The 12,062-nt window shown below is 39.5% G+C and overlaps 1 protein-coding gene across 3 annotated transcripts in view; it reads right to left on the bottom strand.

Annotated features, from left to right (window-relative positions):
* Positions 1 to 12,062, bottom strand: part of fbn1 (fibrillin 1) — a 68,618-nt gene that overhangs the window by 32,428 nt on the left and 24,128 nt on the right. For 2 of the 3 annotated variants that reach the window (XM_041981986.1, XM_041981977.1), the window contains 15 exons: positions 10,394 to 10,546; positions 9,822 to 9,875; positions 9,585 to 9,710; positions 9,374 to 9,499; positions 9,142 to 9,261; positions 8,194 to 8,331; positions 8,064 to 8,114; positions 7,810 to 7,935; positions 7,482 to 7,709; positions 7,268 to 7,393; positions 6,278 to 6,406; positions 4,137 to 4,262; positions 2,021 to 2,146; positions 1,746 to 1,868; positions 61 to 186 (listed from right to left, as the gene is read on the bottom strand). In XM_041981986.1, coding sequence (XP_041837920.1) covers positions 61 to 186; positions 1,746 to 1,868; positions 2,021 to 2,146; positions 4,137 to 4,262; positions 6,278 to 6,406; positions 7,268 to 7,393; positions 7,482 to 7,709; positions 7,810 to 7,935; positions 8,064 to 8,114; positions 8,194 to 8,331; positions 9,142 to 9,261; positions 9,374 to 9,499; positions 9,585 to 9,710; positions 9,822 to 9,875; positions 10,394 to 10,546 — 1,878 coding nt within the window. The remainder of the gene's footprint in view (positions 1 to 60; positions 187 to 1,745; positions 1,869 to 2,020; positions 2,147 to 4,136; positions 4,263 to 6,277; positions 6,407 to 7,267; positions 7,394 to 7,481; positions 7,710 to 7,809; positions 7,936 to 8,063; positions 8,115 to 8,193; positions 8,332 to 9,141; positions 9,262 to 9,373; positions 9,500 to 9,584; positions 9,711 to 9,821; positions 9,876 to 10,393; positions 10,547 to 12,062) is intronic. The other variant, XM_041981992.1, reaches the window with a different exon arrangement.

The following is a 12,062-nucleotide window of genomic DNA, read 5'->3' as shown; positions in this document are numbered from 1 at the left end:
AGAAGTGCAGAAGGGGTTGTTTCAGAGTCTCATTTTGAACTTGAAATATGCATCCATTACCCAGGCAGGTCTTCATATCTTCAGATGACATGAAGCCGTCAAAGCACAGACACTGGTAGGTCCCTGGGATGTTGGTACACTGGCCTCCGTCACAGCTGTCAGCATTCTCTTCGCACTCATCAATATCTGAGGATTGAAGGCAGTAAGGACAGACAAAAAAAAATAATCTTAAGTTAATGCATGCTGATTTATTCAGATTACAACAGAAAACAATGTTTCATTGTGGATGTCTACAATGCAGAACACAGAAATCTACATAAGATTCTGTTGTGCATTTAGTTATTACTCTTTACTATCCAGCTCTGCCTGCTGGTAGATGCATTTTCAGTGATTACGCTGTGAAAGTAAACCTACCTAAGCCTTTTCTACCACTTGATCCAAGTAGAATAGGATAAGACATACTTTATTCATCCCGAACTGGGGAAATTCAGGTGTCCAGCAGCATGCAATGTTTCCCATAATCAAGCACTGTCACTACCATACAAAACCACAACATGACAACAGTAAATATAATAAGTTAAAAACTACAATCAATAGTAATAAAGTGCAAATTAACATGATTTATTGTGGACTCTTATAGTGGCTTGGATAAACAACCATCCTGAACCGCTCAGTCCTGCAGCGTATGGAGAGGAGTCGGTCACTGCAGCTGCTTCTCTGGACGACCACAGTGTCATGCAGGTGGTGACTACTGTTCCTGAGGATGACCTGCATCTTGCTCCTAACATGCCTCTCCACAAGTTCTCCAACAGAGCCCTCCCATCGCTGATACACATTTCCTGACAAGTTTGTTGAGCCAGTTCCTCTCTCTGGCCGTCATTCAGTTCCCCCAGCATCAACATAAAAAAATACATCACTGGTCACAACTGACTGATAGAAGAGGTACAGCATTTCGTTGTGGAGCTTAAAGGATTCAAGCATCCTAAAAAAGAAGAGTCTGCTCTGTCCTTTTTGTTTGCTGCATCTGCATGCACCGACCAGTCCAGCTTATGATTATGATATTTATAAATCTAGATATGCTACATTCCTTTTTCAGTTCTGATTTTGTAATCAGTTATTTAAAAAATAGGAATCCCTACCCTTTCCCAAGAAAATAAAAAAATTTAAATAAACATTTCTCCAATGTATTTCTTTTCTTTTTTCTTAGTTATGGCATTAAATGGTTAAGTAATTACTGTAAGGGGAATTCAGGAAAGAGCTTGTGTATTAATCTGAACATAAGTCAAAGTCATTGCTCTCCAATGACCTCAGCAATGCCTTGACGTCCATCTGTGTCTCTAGTCCATGACAAAATCTGAGTCTAACTATAAACTGCTCATGAAATCTGCTGTTATTCTCAGAAATCAACACATACAGAAACTAAAAGGAAATTATGTTGAACTTTACCAGAGATGCCAATTACCATCAGCTTTCACTGCCTATAAACAGTTCAAATTAAATAACAAAACGCAACATTCTTTAAACTTAGTTTTAACCTTCGAAGCATAAGCTAACCACGTATAAGCGTTTTCATGTGTTGCTTTTTTGCTAATCTCAGGTCTGTTTAAATACAAGTGTTGAAGTAATTTTTCACAACCATATGTGAGAAATTCTGAAGTACAAGAAAAATCACTGAAAGATTGTTTGTTTTTGCTTCCACATTTTGATAAAAGTGATCAGAAGTGGTCAAGAAGACAGATACTGACCAGTGCAGGTTCTCAGATCAGGCATCAATGCGTAGCCGCTGTGGCAGCTGCACTCGTAGCTGCCCTCTGAGTTGGTGCAGAAGGTCTCACAGCCGCCATTCTCAATCGTACACTCATCAATGTCTGAGTGGCAGAAAGAGTCAAACTAGTTACACTAGTCAAAGTTCTTTATACAGAGTAAGCCAACAACATGGCCATTAAAAGAGCTTTAAAGCAGAAACTAAATCAAAAGAATCTTTGCCTGAGAACAAAAAAAACTCAAATTTCAGACTTACCAACACAGTCCAGTCTGTCCTCAGTGGATTTGTATCCTGTGTTGCAGGTACACTGGTAGCGGCCTATCATGTTCACACACTGGCCATTCCTGCACAGCCTGTCACTCAACTCACACTCATTGATATCTGTAACACAACAATGCAGTCATAGAAATTTTAGATCTAAAAAGAACATGTTGTCGCTGTGTCCCCTGAGCTGCCCCCATAAATCCATATTCTCCCTTACCCATTGTCCGTGATTGTGAAACATTAAAAAACAATTTATCTAAGGATCTAGAAGGCCTAAATTTAGAATATGAGTAGACAAGTTCAGAAATTTACATGGGGGCCAACTGGTGTATTCTTAAAAAAATGACTTAAATCACATATGTGACTAAATTGCATGGGTGAAATACTGTCTCATATCACTGGCACAGGTTTTAAGATTCACTGCAGTATTCTGGACCAAATGCAGACAAAACAAGTGGGTCTGGCCAAGGCTGAGGTGCAAAAATCCAGCCTTTGGAAGACTGATGTGGCGGTTACATTCCTCATGTTACTGAGAAAAAGGATGGACATCAGTTTAACAATGTTGCTCAGCTACAGCGTTGTGCCACAGAGCTGAGTATGAAGGTTCAATATCAATGGCTCAAAGTGGAATGCTACACAAACTGTATGTATGTTTTTAACTTAAGCGTTTCATCAGCTTAGTAATGAAGGGTAACTTTATTTGACCAAATATTGAATAAGCAGAAGAAAGTTGTCAGGATGAAACAAGTGTTTAAAACTATAGCTGGTATGAATTTAAAATCCATGAAAACAGTGCAGCTGAGCAAAGTGTCCACCTTAAGCTGGAACGAATTCAAATTTTCAAAGTGCATTAATCTGGTTTCCTTTTTTCCTGATTAGCTCATTAATACTTTCTGGTTAAAAAATACTTAATAAACTGATCATAACTGTTTTTTCTAAAAGTACTAATAGCTTTCCACTCACTGCAATTCACAATAAGGAATGCAGCTTCAAAAAGCAGACTAAATCTGCATTAAATGTAATATGCATACACTATAACTATATTCAAACACTTATAAACCAAAAGACAGAAAAAAACACTTTTTCAAAATGTACTGTATGTTTGAGTACTTTGCAGCTGCTCTCTCTCTTTTTTTTTTTTTTTTTTTTTTCTAGCTTTGCATTAGGTCATCATAATGACACCCAGTGAGTAATGCATGACCAGCTAAATGCTATAAACTAAACAATGAGCTATAGAAAGTGTGGGAAAAGTCAGATTTGCTTCTTGCTCTGGAATAAAAATAGTAATCTGGCTACTTTTCAAATCAATAAGATACTCAAGTCAACAACATTTGAAAATAACTATATATTAACACCAACTTGTTTGAGGAATCAGCTCATTTTACAGCCAACACATTCATTCACAGACACTTGTTCAGGCAAGTTAGAAGTTTTCTGCCCAGCAACATGACCAAATCTACCAAATTTCCAATGAAACTATATACATAAAACTAGAAGTTTCTAAATAAAAATGAAAAGTACACATTGTCGTAGATAAATTCTTTATCAAAAGGGCTGCTGATATTAAGAGTCTGCAGACAGAGGTCTTTAATGATCCTTTATTCGGCCGACCAGGGGGACACCCCTTCAGGACAAAAGACCACGTTCATCCATTCTCCCAAGCTTATATAGCCTGCCTGCCACTATTTTCAGACACACAGCATCCAGGCACGCAGCCTTGTAGGGCTGACTGGTTGACATCATTTTGATATCATGTTATAATGTCATACTATTAATATTCTGCTGACCAGAGCTACACCTGTTGTTATTCAACTCAGCTCTGATACATTCATACTTCCACAACATCAACATACATGCATGCAGATACACACACATACACACAAGCCAGTTCCCATCAACCCATCTATCTAACTATACATAACCCACTAACAGATCCAAAGTGTCTCTTCACAGGCTAATCTTACTTTCACCCTTTTAACTCCTCCTTTGAGCTTTTTGTAAATTACCATAGAGAGTACATTATGGCCCACAGATGACTTGAAGAAGAGACAAAAAAAAGAAAAGGCTTGGGGAAGATTAGCCTCTCTGTGATGACTTCATCACTCACCCAGACAGGCCGACCCATCTTGGGCGATCTCGTGTCCCTCCGGGCACACACACTGGAAGCTGCCCTCTGTGTTTACACATTCACCTCCACGGCACAGCAGAGGGTTCCTCTCACACTCGTCGATGTCTGACGACAGAAGAAGACACGCACACATGTGAACAGGACACACACTGTCACAAGCATGTGCAGTCAGTGTCAAAGTTCAGTCACACCCAGGTTGACCTCTGTAAACATTTATTTCAGCTCCCAGCAATAACCTATGAAACCCACTGGACTGATCACTTTAAAACTAGTTTGAGACTTTGTTGAACTGGCAGTCAGGAAGTCTTTGCTGTTTATATCCTTGCAGAGAGAACTGAACAATGAAAGAATGATTACAATATTGCTCACGTTATTTCCATTTCAAGCTGGTAATTTTGCCCCCGCCTGCAAGTAAATTTTGTCATGCCAATTTTGGTCTAATGGGAGATTTGGGCCAAAACAATTACTGAGACTCTCAAGAATTTAATCAAATGGCGTCAGTGGTACATCAGGACCAAAACAGAGCATAAAGTATTTTCACAGACTGTAGAATATCAGGACTCACAGTTGCATATAAAATTCATATTGCTGGCCAGTAGATTGACTTCACATGCGGTCAAGCACCGAACGTAATAAAAGACAATTATCTTTGAAATAATCATAAAACTGGACCAGTTTTGTTAGCCTTTGTGACTACACTGCCCAGCTAGTCAACATGCCACAGTGATTTAAATAAAGTCATTAAAAGTCTCATTTCTCACACACATACACATATATCTGCAAATGAACACAGTTTGCAAGTATAAGCTTACATCATCTACTTCGAGAGTGAGTTCCACTTCTGGCATGTCTACCTAAGCACCTCATATTAAACTTATGAGCCAACGGGGAGCATAGTAGGGATGGCTGGGTTTGAGTTTCAGGCTGTCCCTGAAGTTTACCGTTACCGGCTGGAATAGCTCTCTGCTCTCAGATACTTCCATTTAACAAAGTGTTTAAGGGATAACTTTGTAGTACAAAATAGAGCTGAAGTCTATGCATGACTCATTCAGGTGAAGACAATGTTCGTAAGTCAGTTCATTAGTTGCTCAGTTTTTGGTGACTTATGTAGTGCTTGCTCTTTTAGGTCGTTTAAATGTTTTTAAACTCAGAAATCTTAGTTTCAGTTGATCTTATACACCATTGTTGTGTACATGTATGCTTTTCTAGCATTGAAAAATAATACACTTAACATCACATTAACATTGTAAAGAGTTCATTCAAAACACTAGTCAGCCAACTATGGTGATCTTTGTTAGCGAGTGACCTGAAAAAGGTATGAAGGTAGGAAGAAAAATGTGTAAATTGGGTCCAACAGAAGCATTTTGCTTTATACTGCAAAAGGGCAGGGAAATAAAAGATCATCACTAACACCATCCCCGATGGCCAATAGTTGGCTTGGCTAAATAAGTCCCCTTAACTGCAGCAGACACCAGTCAAAACACTCAGTTTGGAAGCTCAGGGAGGAATTTTGACTGGGAAGTCGAGCAAACAGAACAGTGACAAAAGACGAGCAAAATTTTCATCATTTGTTGCCTCTCAAATCTAAAGAATTTCATTGCAGCTTAAGAAGAAAACTATTGTGAATTTTTACACCTTGTCACTTTTTAGTCAGGCAGTTGTTCAGCATATTTTCTCAATTGTTGGATGTTCATGTTACAACAAAGGTTAACTGTCAGACTGAAATGTGACAAGGTGTTAAAATCATCAATAAAATTGTTTTTTCAAAATGCAAAAATTTTGAGGTCTGAGTTGTTTCATTTGGCCAAGAAATGGCCCCCTTCTGAGCAACGGTTGGTGTTGTTCCCCACCCATAAATCGTTCCTTAGCACTCTCCAATCTGAGAGCACGTTCACACTGGCACTGTTTGATCCGTTTTAAACAAACCCAATCATACAAAAATCATATCAATCCAACCGAAAATGGTGAAGCTGATAGGTCGAAAGAATCCTCATCGCCAGTGGAAACGGGGCTTACAAGAGAGTTTGGTATTTGCATATTGCTGAACCAAACTATCCAAAGCATGAAAGATTCATTTCATGCGTATTAAGTCTCTTCAGATATGAGAATTTATTACTCACCCATGCAGTTTTTCATCATCATGAAGCCGCTCTCGTACCCTTCAAAGCACTCACACTCAAAATCTCCTGGTGTATTGATGCACCTGCCCTGTCCACAAAGGTCCGGAGAGATTCGGCACTCATCAATATCTACAGGAAGGGAATGCAAGAAAACTAAAGGTTAGACGTTCCCTTTGAACTACACCTGTACATGCAGAATAAAATCAAAGTGTTCTTTATTGTTCTGTAAGATGAGATCAACAGAAAAAGCCAAGAGGCTAAGTTACAAAGTTTTAGTGCAGGGTAAACAGAGCAGGAAAGCCTAAAGTATTTAACAAAAGGCTGCTACATGAAAGAAAGTTTATAAAACAAGATTAAATTGAGATTAAGTGGTCCCCTAAAGCAGATTCATCTACAGTCTACACCTAAAGGCCTGGTCCCTTTCAGTTTTAAGCCACATTTTGAAACCTTCAACACAAATACTTCAGGCTGGAATCTTACTCCAATGAGGTTAAAAGGTTTCAGGTATTCCTTACTTACCAGGTGCCTATAAAACTTTTCAGAATAAATAATCTATAATGCCTTTTAAACCTCATGCGGTGTCTTCACATTTCGGCTGAGCAGTAATGTAGCTAACCAGACAACACGGGACCAGCTCCAACAAGTCCAAAGCAGCCAGACTCCCAACAGACTAAATGAGCCGAATGTAAGGCAACAGCTTTACAACACTTCACTGTAATTGGTGTTGGCAGAGATATCCAGAAAGGGGGATTGATGAAAAATAGTTAGACTTGTGGAAAAACAGTGGAATTGCAAACTTTAGCAGACATTTTAGTCAAAAATAGAAGCTGCGTGAATAAAGTAAAAAAAAAAAATAGCCTCTGCAAAACTACTAATTTGTGAATTGGTGTAGTTTAAAAACAGCTAAATGTATCATTTGTAAAGCTGAAAAAGCTGATCTTCTATCCACAGCTTGTGCAGTTTTGCACAGTAAGTATGTCACAAACTCACCAGTGCAATTCCTCTCATCAGAGTCCAGAGCATAGCCGTTATCACAGCGACAACGGAAGCTGCCAATGGTGTTCCTGCACCTCCCATTAGAGCATAGGGTGTTTATCATCCTGCATTCATTTATATCTACAGTTAAGAGCAGATAGGAAAAGATGTGAGACATCACTGATAGGATGAGTCATGCAGTTCATGTTGTCTACAAACAGCACAATACCTTTGAGGAAAGGTCTGCCATTGATGAAGTCGCCTCTGTGGGAGAAGCCTGGGCCCCGTGGGCAGAGCTGGGCATATTCTGGAGTACCTTTTTCTGGGCATTCGTCACATTCAGGGCCCCAGGCAACGCCAACTGAGCAGCAGCAGGCATCCACACGGTGCTTTCCTGATATGGCAGTCCCGCAGCGCTCATCATCATGAGTAAGGTAACAGTACTCTGTACGCAGGTCTGGAGGTCAGAGACACATAGTTTGCATGAATATGATATGAGAATATTAAGTTGTGTAAATGACTAAAATGCACAGAGGCGACGCTAACAGATAACCAACCGATGCACGTCCTCCCGCTGACATCAACAGTCATTCCTGGAGGGCACTGGCAGAAAAATGAGCCTTGTGTGTTGACACACTTGCCATTGATGCACACGCCAGGAAAGACTTGACACTCATCAACATCTGAGAATCAGCAGAGAGGAAACAGCAACATAAACAACCATTTCAGTGCTTCACATTATGCAAATAAAAAGACAAGTCTGCCTGTCTGCAGGACATCTGCATCAGGATGTCCTAAAAGCATGCCTTACCCTCACAGACGTTTCCTCTGACTCTGGCAAAGCCTTTATTACAGATTGGATCTGAAAACAGCAAGAGACAAAATAAACATATTACCAGTCAAGCCAAATGGTCCAATAACAGTTTTGTGTTTCAGATTACCTTTTTCACATTTCGCACATGGACTGTTCCAGGCTTCTCCCAGTGTGGCGCAGCAGTGGGACTTCAGTGTAGCGCCGTTGATGTTGACCTCACAACGATTATTGACTATCTTCAGCCAGCAGTTGCTCTTAGTTGTCTCTGTTTATGAAAAATGTCTGAATTACTAGAAGTCAATGCTAGCAGTTATTCAGATGATTTCTTATAGTAACTAATAACTTAACACACTAGTTTTCAAATACTTATATTTATTTTGATATTTTTTGCAGTGACAGCAAAAAAGGAGACTGACAAAGAAAGAAAAGAAGTCCCAGATGCATTATTCATCTCTTCTGCTCAGCAGTCCTCTGTGCTCCATAAAGTAAAAGAGTAATATCATAGATGGTTGCATATTTTTCTGGGGTGACAAGTGTCTGCCAGCAGAGAAGAACTTACTTCAGAACTGAAGAAGCAGCTGTGGGATGACTACAGCACCATAAACAACAACAGCTAGTTTTCAACTCTGCCATAAAGCTGCCGCTTCAAAGGAAATGTATGAACATGTTTCTGATTATATAGTGAAGGAGATTCTAACAGTTACTGCAGAGTCATCATCTTTCCATAAGAATCAAACCTTGCACAGGAGTTCTGGTCTGGCTCTGGGGTCCAAGTCTCAGTCCTTAAATGGTTTTACTAAGTTTAACTAAAACTTATTCAAACCAGAGGCGAGGAGACACGCCTGGCGACTAACTGCCTTTGACTACCCTGTCTCCTCTTGTAACACACCCAGCTGAGTGACCCTAGTGGATTAAATTAAATAACAGTCATGTGATCTATGTAGTTACTTTTAGGAATTTACAGTACAGTGCACACTAGTCACAGAAAATGAGTTTCTACAGTCTTTACTAATTTAACAGTCCACGTCTTGTTTTGGTGATAATGTTAATCAAAAACATCAACATGCTTACTTACCTACACACTCCAGACCATTCTTGTCCAAAGTACTGCCCACTGAACACGAGCATGCAAAGGACCCCTGGTTGTTCACACATTCTCCATTGATACAGGGGCTCGACTCACATTCATTCACATCTGTTGGGCACAAAAAAAAGGTCCATTTTGGGTGTTTTTCCTCAGACTTATCACATTAGGTAGAAACTGATTATGTAAAGCTGTACTGCACAACAGGATGAGTTTCCCTGACCTTCACAGACATCCGTTTCAGGGTCAAAGCGAAATCCTTTGGGACACTGACAGGTGAAACTCCCTGGCGTGTTCCTGCACAGGCCGTTGTCACATAACAGCCTGTTCATCAGGCATTCATTAATATCTGAGGAAAAGCACAAAGATGCATGATGGTTTTCTTGCATTACGACTTTTGATATAAAAAGTACACAGTGGAGCACTTCACCTACCAACACAGGTTTTGCCTGTCAGGTCTACCTCGAAGCCTTCATTGCAGGTGCATTTGTAAGTCCTCAGCATGTTCTCACACACTCCATTCTGGCAGATGTCAGGGTCGAGAGCGCATTCATTAATATCTGAAAAGGCAAAGAATAACTTGATGAAGGTGCAAGGACAAAAAAATCACATTTAAAAACTGCCTTAAATGTTTGACTGCCACATCTGTGGACTTGCTTGTGTGTTATTACCTCTTCCATCGCCAGTTATACCGATGCCACTGGGACACAGAGCCAAGAACTCGGCTGCAACAAAACAGACCAACAGCACATTTGGGTTGATAAAAGAAGAAATAGCAGCGTCTGAGAAAAATATCACAGTTACCAAAATTCAGGAAAACTCAAAGGAGGGCATTTAATACCATGTCATTATCCATTTACACACTTTCTCATTTAGCCTGGATGTATATAAAAGCATCTCTTAATGTGGTGCAGCTCTGAAGTCTTTTAATACAGAAAATTTAATTGGCAAGACTAATGAGAAGTGACTGGAGAGCATGCATGCGCTTGTGCATGTTGTGTGTGTAAGCCTTCTAAAACTTGTCACTGTGGCCGTCTTTATCAAACAACTTGAGTTCATTGCTGCTGCTCTCTCATTTATGAAATCTAATCTGGTTTCCAGAGAGAATGCATGGTTTGTATCTGGTGATTCTGGCTTTGGTAGGTGTGTTTTAAATTAAGCACAAGCTGTATTTGTGTGTGTGTGTGTGTGAAACAGAAAGGGATGGCTCTATATGTGAGTGGAGTAATTTGAATATCCGTACCAGAGTTTTCTGGTGGGCAGGGCTGGCAGGGTTCTCCGTAGGCGTACTCTGTGCTGGCACAGCAGCACTCTGACTTGGTCACAGCTCCAAATAAAGGCCTAACGCACTGGCCTCGCTTGTAGCCACCGTAACACGAACTGCGCATATGTGTGTCTGTTTTGGACAAAACAAGACAGCATGTGTGTGAGAAACAGACTTGAAGAAAAAGATCCCAACAGAGGCTGGATACAGACCAATGCAGAGGAAGGGAGGCAAGAGTCAGCACCTCCAATAAACAACAACACTGGCAAAAACAAATAGTTGTTCATTTTGCATAATACCCAGAGAATCTGGGAATTCTCCTGCACTGATATCATCCCAACAAATACGCACCCAGAGAAAAGAACAGCATTTCAACATATCTAACACAATACACAAAGAAGCATCATTTAGGGAAATGCTGGAATGTTGAAAATAAAGACATAAACAGATCTGCTTTCCAATTACAACTTCATGGGAGCGGAGCGCATGGAGGCAAAAAAACAATTGTGTTGTTGCAGCAGGTTAACTGGCTTTGCCTCATCCATATCTGATTTTTAAGTCTGTACTTCAGTCAGCTACTTGTGGCACTGACATATGTGGACAATAGTGAGATTTATAATTACTCATGTATAAATTTAATTTAATTTTATGTAAAATATTCTCATTGAAATTATATATCTATAGAGCTTGGACAGAAAAAAGTGAAATATTTAGACATAAATAGGAGAAGTGTTGCTTAAATGTTATAAATATGCACTGCAGACATTCTGTACTTGATGTAAAAACATTCCTTTTGGCAGTTGGGGGGAGGGCATCTCTCAGGATGGACGGATAGAGGTAGAGACATTAACCACAAAGCACTCATATTTACTGTGTATAGAAATCCCTTAACTACAGTCACCAAAATGGCTGTAAAGTTAAACCAAGTATTTTATCTTATTATCAACCAAAGCAACCAATTAAGAAGTCAATGCATACGGACACAACAGAGGGCCGCCATTGTCAAAGCTTTTCTGTCCCTCATCCGTGTTGAATGACGTAAAAAATGGTGGAAAGACTACAAATCTTTGACAATGAACTAGCGGAAGATGCCATCCTTGACTGATCATCCTTCATGCTTTTTTGTACTATTCAGGACAAATTTATTTATGTAGGAAAGCTCTGATGACTGATTTCAGCTGTGAAGCTCGGAGGCAGCTCCAAGGTGGTTTGGATGGCCATATCATTGAAGTCTCTTGATCCTGTAACCCTGTAGCTTTATTTCAAAGTAGTATTTGCCAAGTTTGAGTGACATAGAGTGTTTTCCAGACCTCCTTCAGAACAATAATACATCGATTTACACAACTAAAATGCTTCATCACATCAAGGCACAACAGTAATGTGGAAGACTGAGATTTACCCCCACAATCATAAAATATTACCATAATCAATGTCTATTCCCTGATTTCATCTTTAAATGAGATAAAAATGGATTTTGCTTCAATAATGGATTTAGGTTCTTCTAAAGTCCAAAACTTGTATGACTAAAGAATGACGTTATGAAGCTCCTCAAAGATAAAGAAATACTAAATAATATATTATAAAATCATTATAGAGGTAGTAGTACCAAAAAAAAGTTTCTGTATATTTATTAATTTATGTTTACAAA

The sequence above is a fragment of the Melanotaenia boesemani genome, chromosome 1 (genome assembly GCF_017639745.1).
Source record: "Melanotaenia boesemani isolate fMelBoe1 chromosome 1, fMelBoe1.pri, whole genome shotgun sequence".
NCBI lineage: Eukaryota > Metazoa > Chordata > Actinopteri > Atheriniformes > Melanotaeniidae > Melanotaenia > Melanotaenia boesemani.
This window is presented reverse-complemented; position numbering and strand designations above follow the sequence as displayed.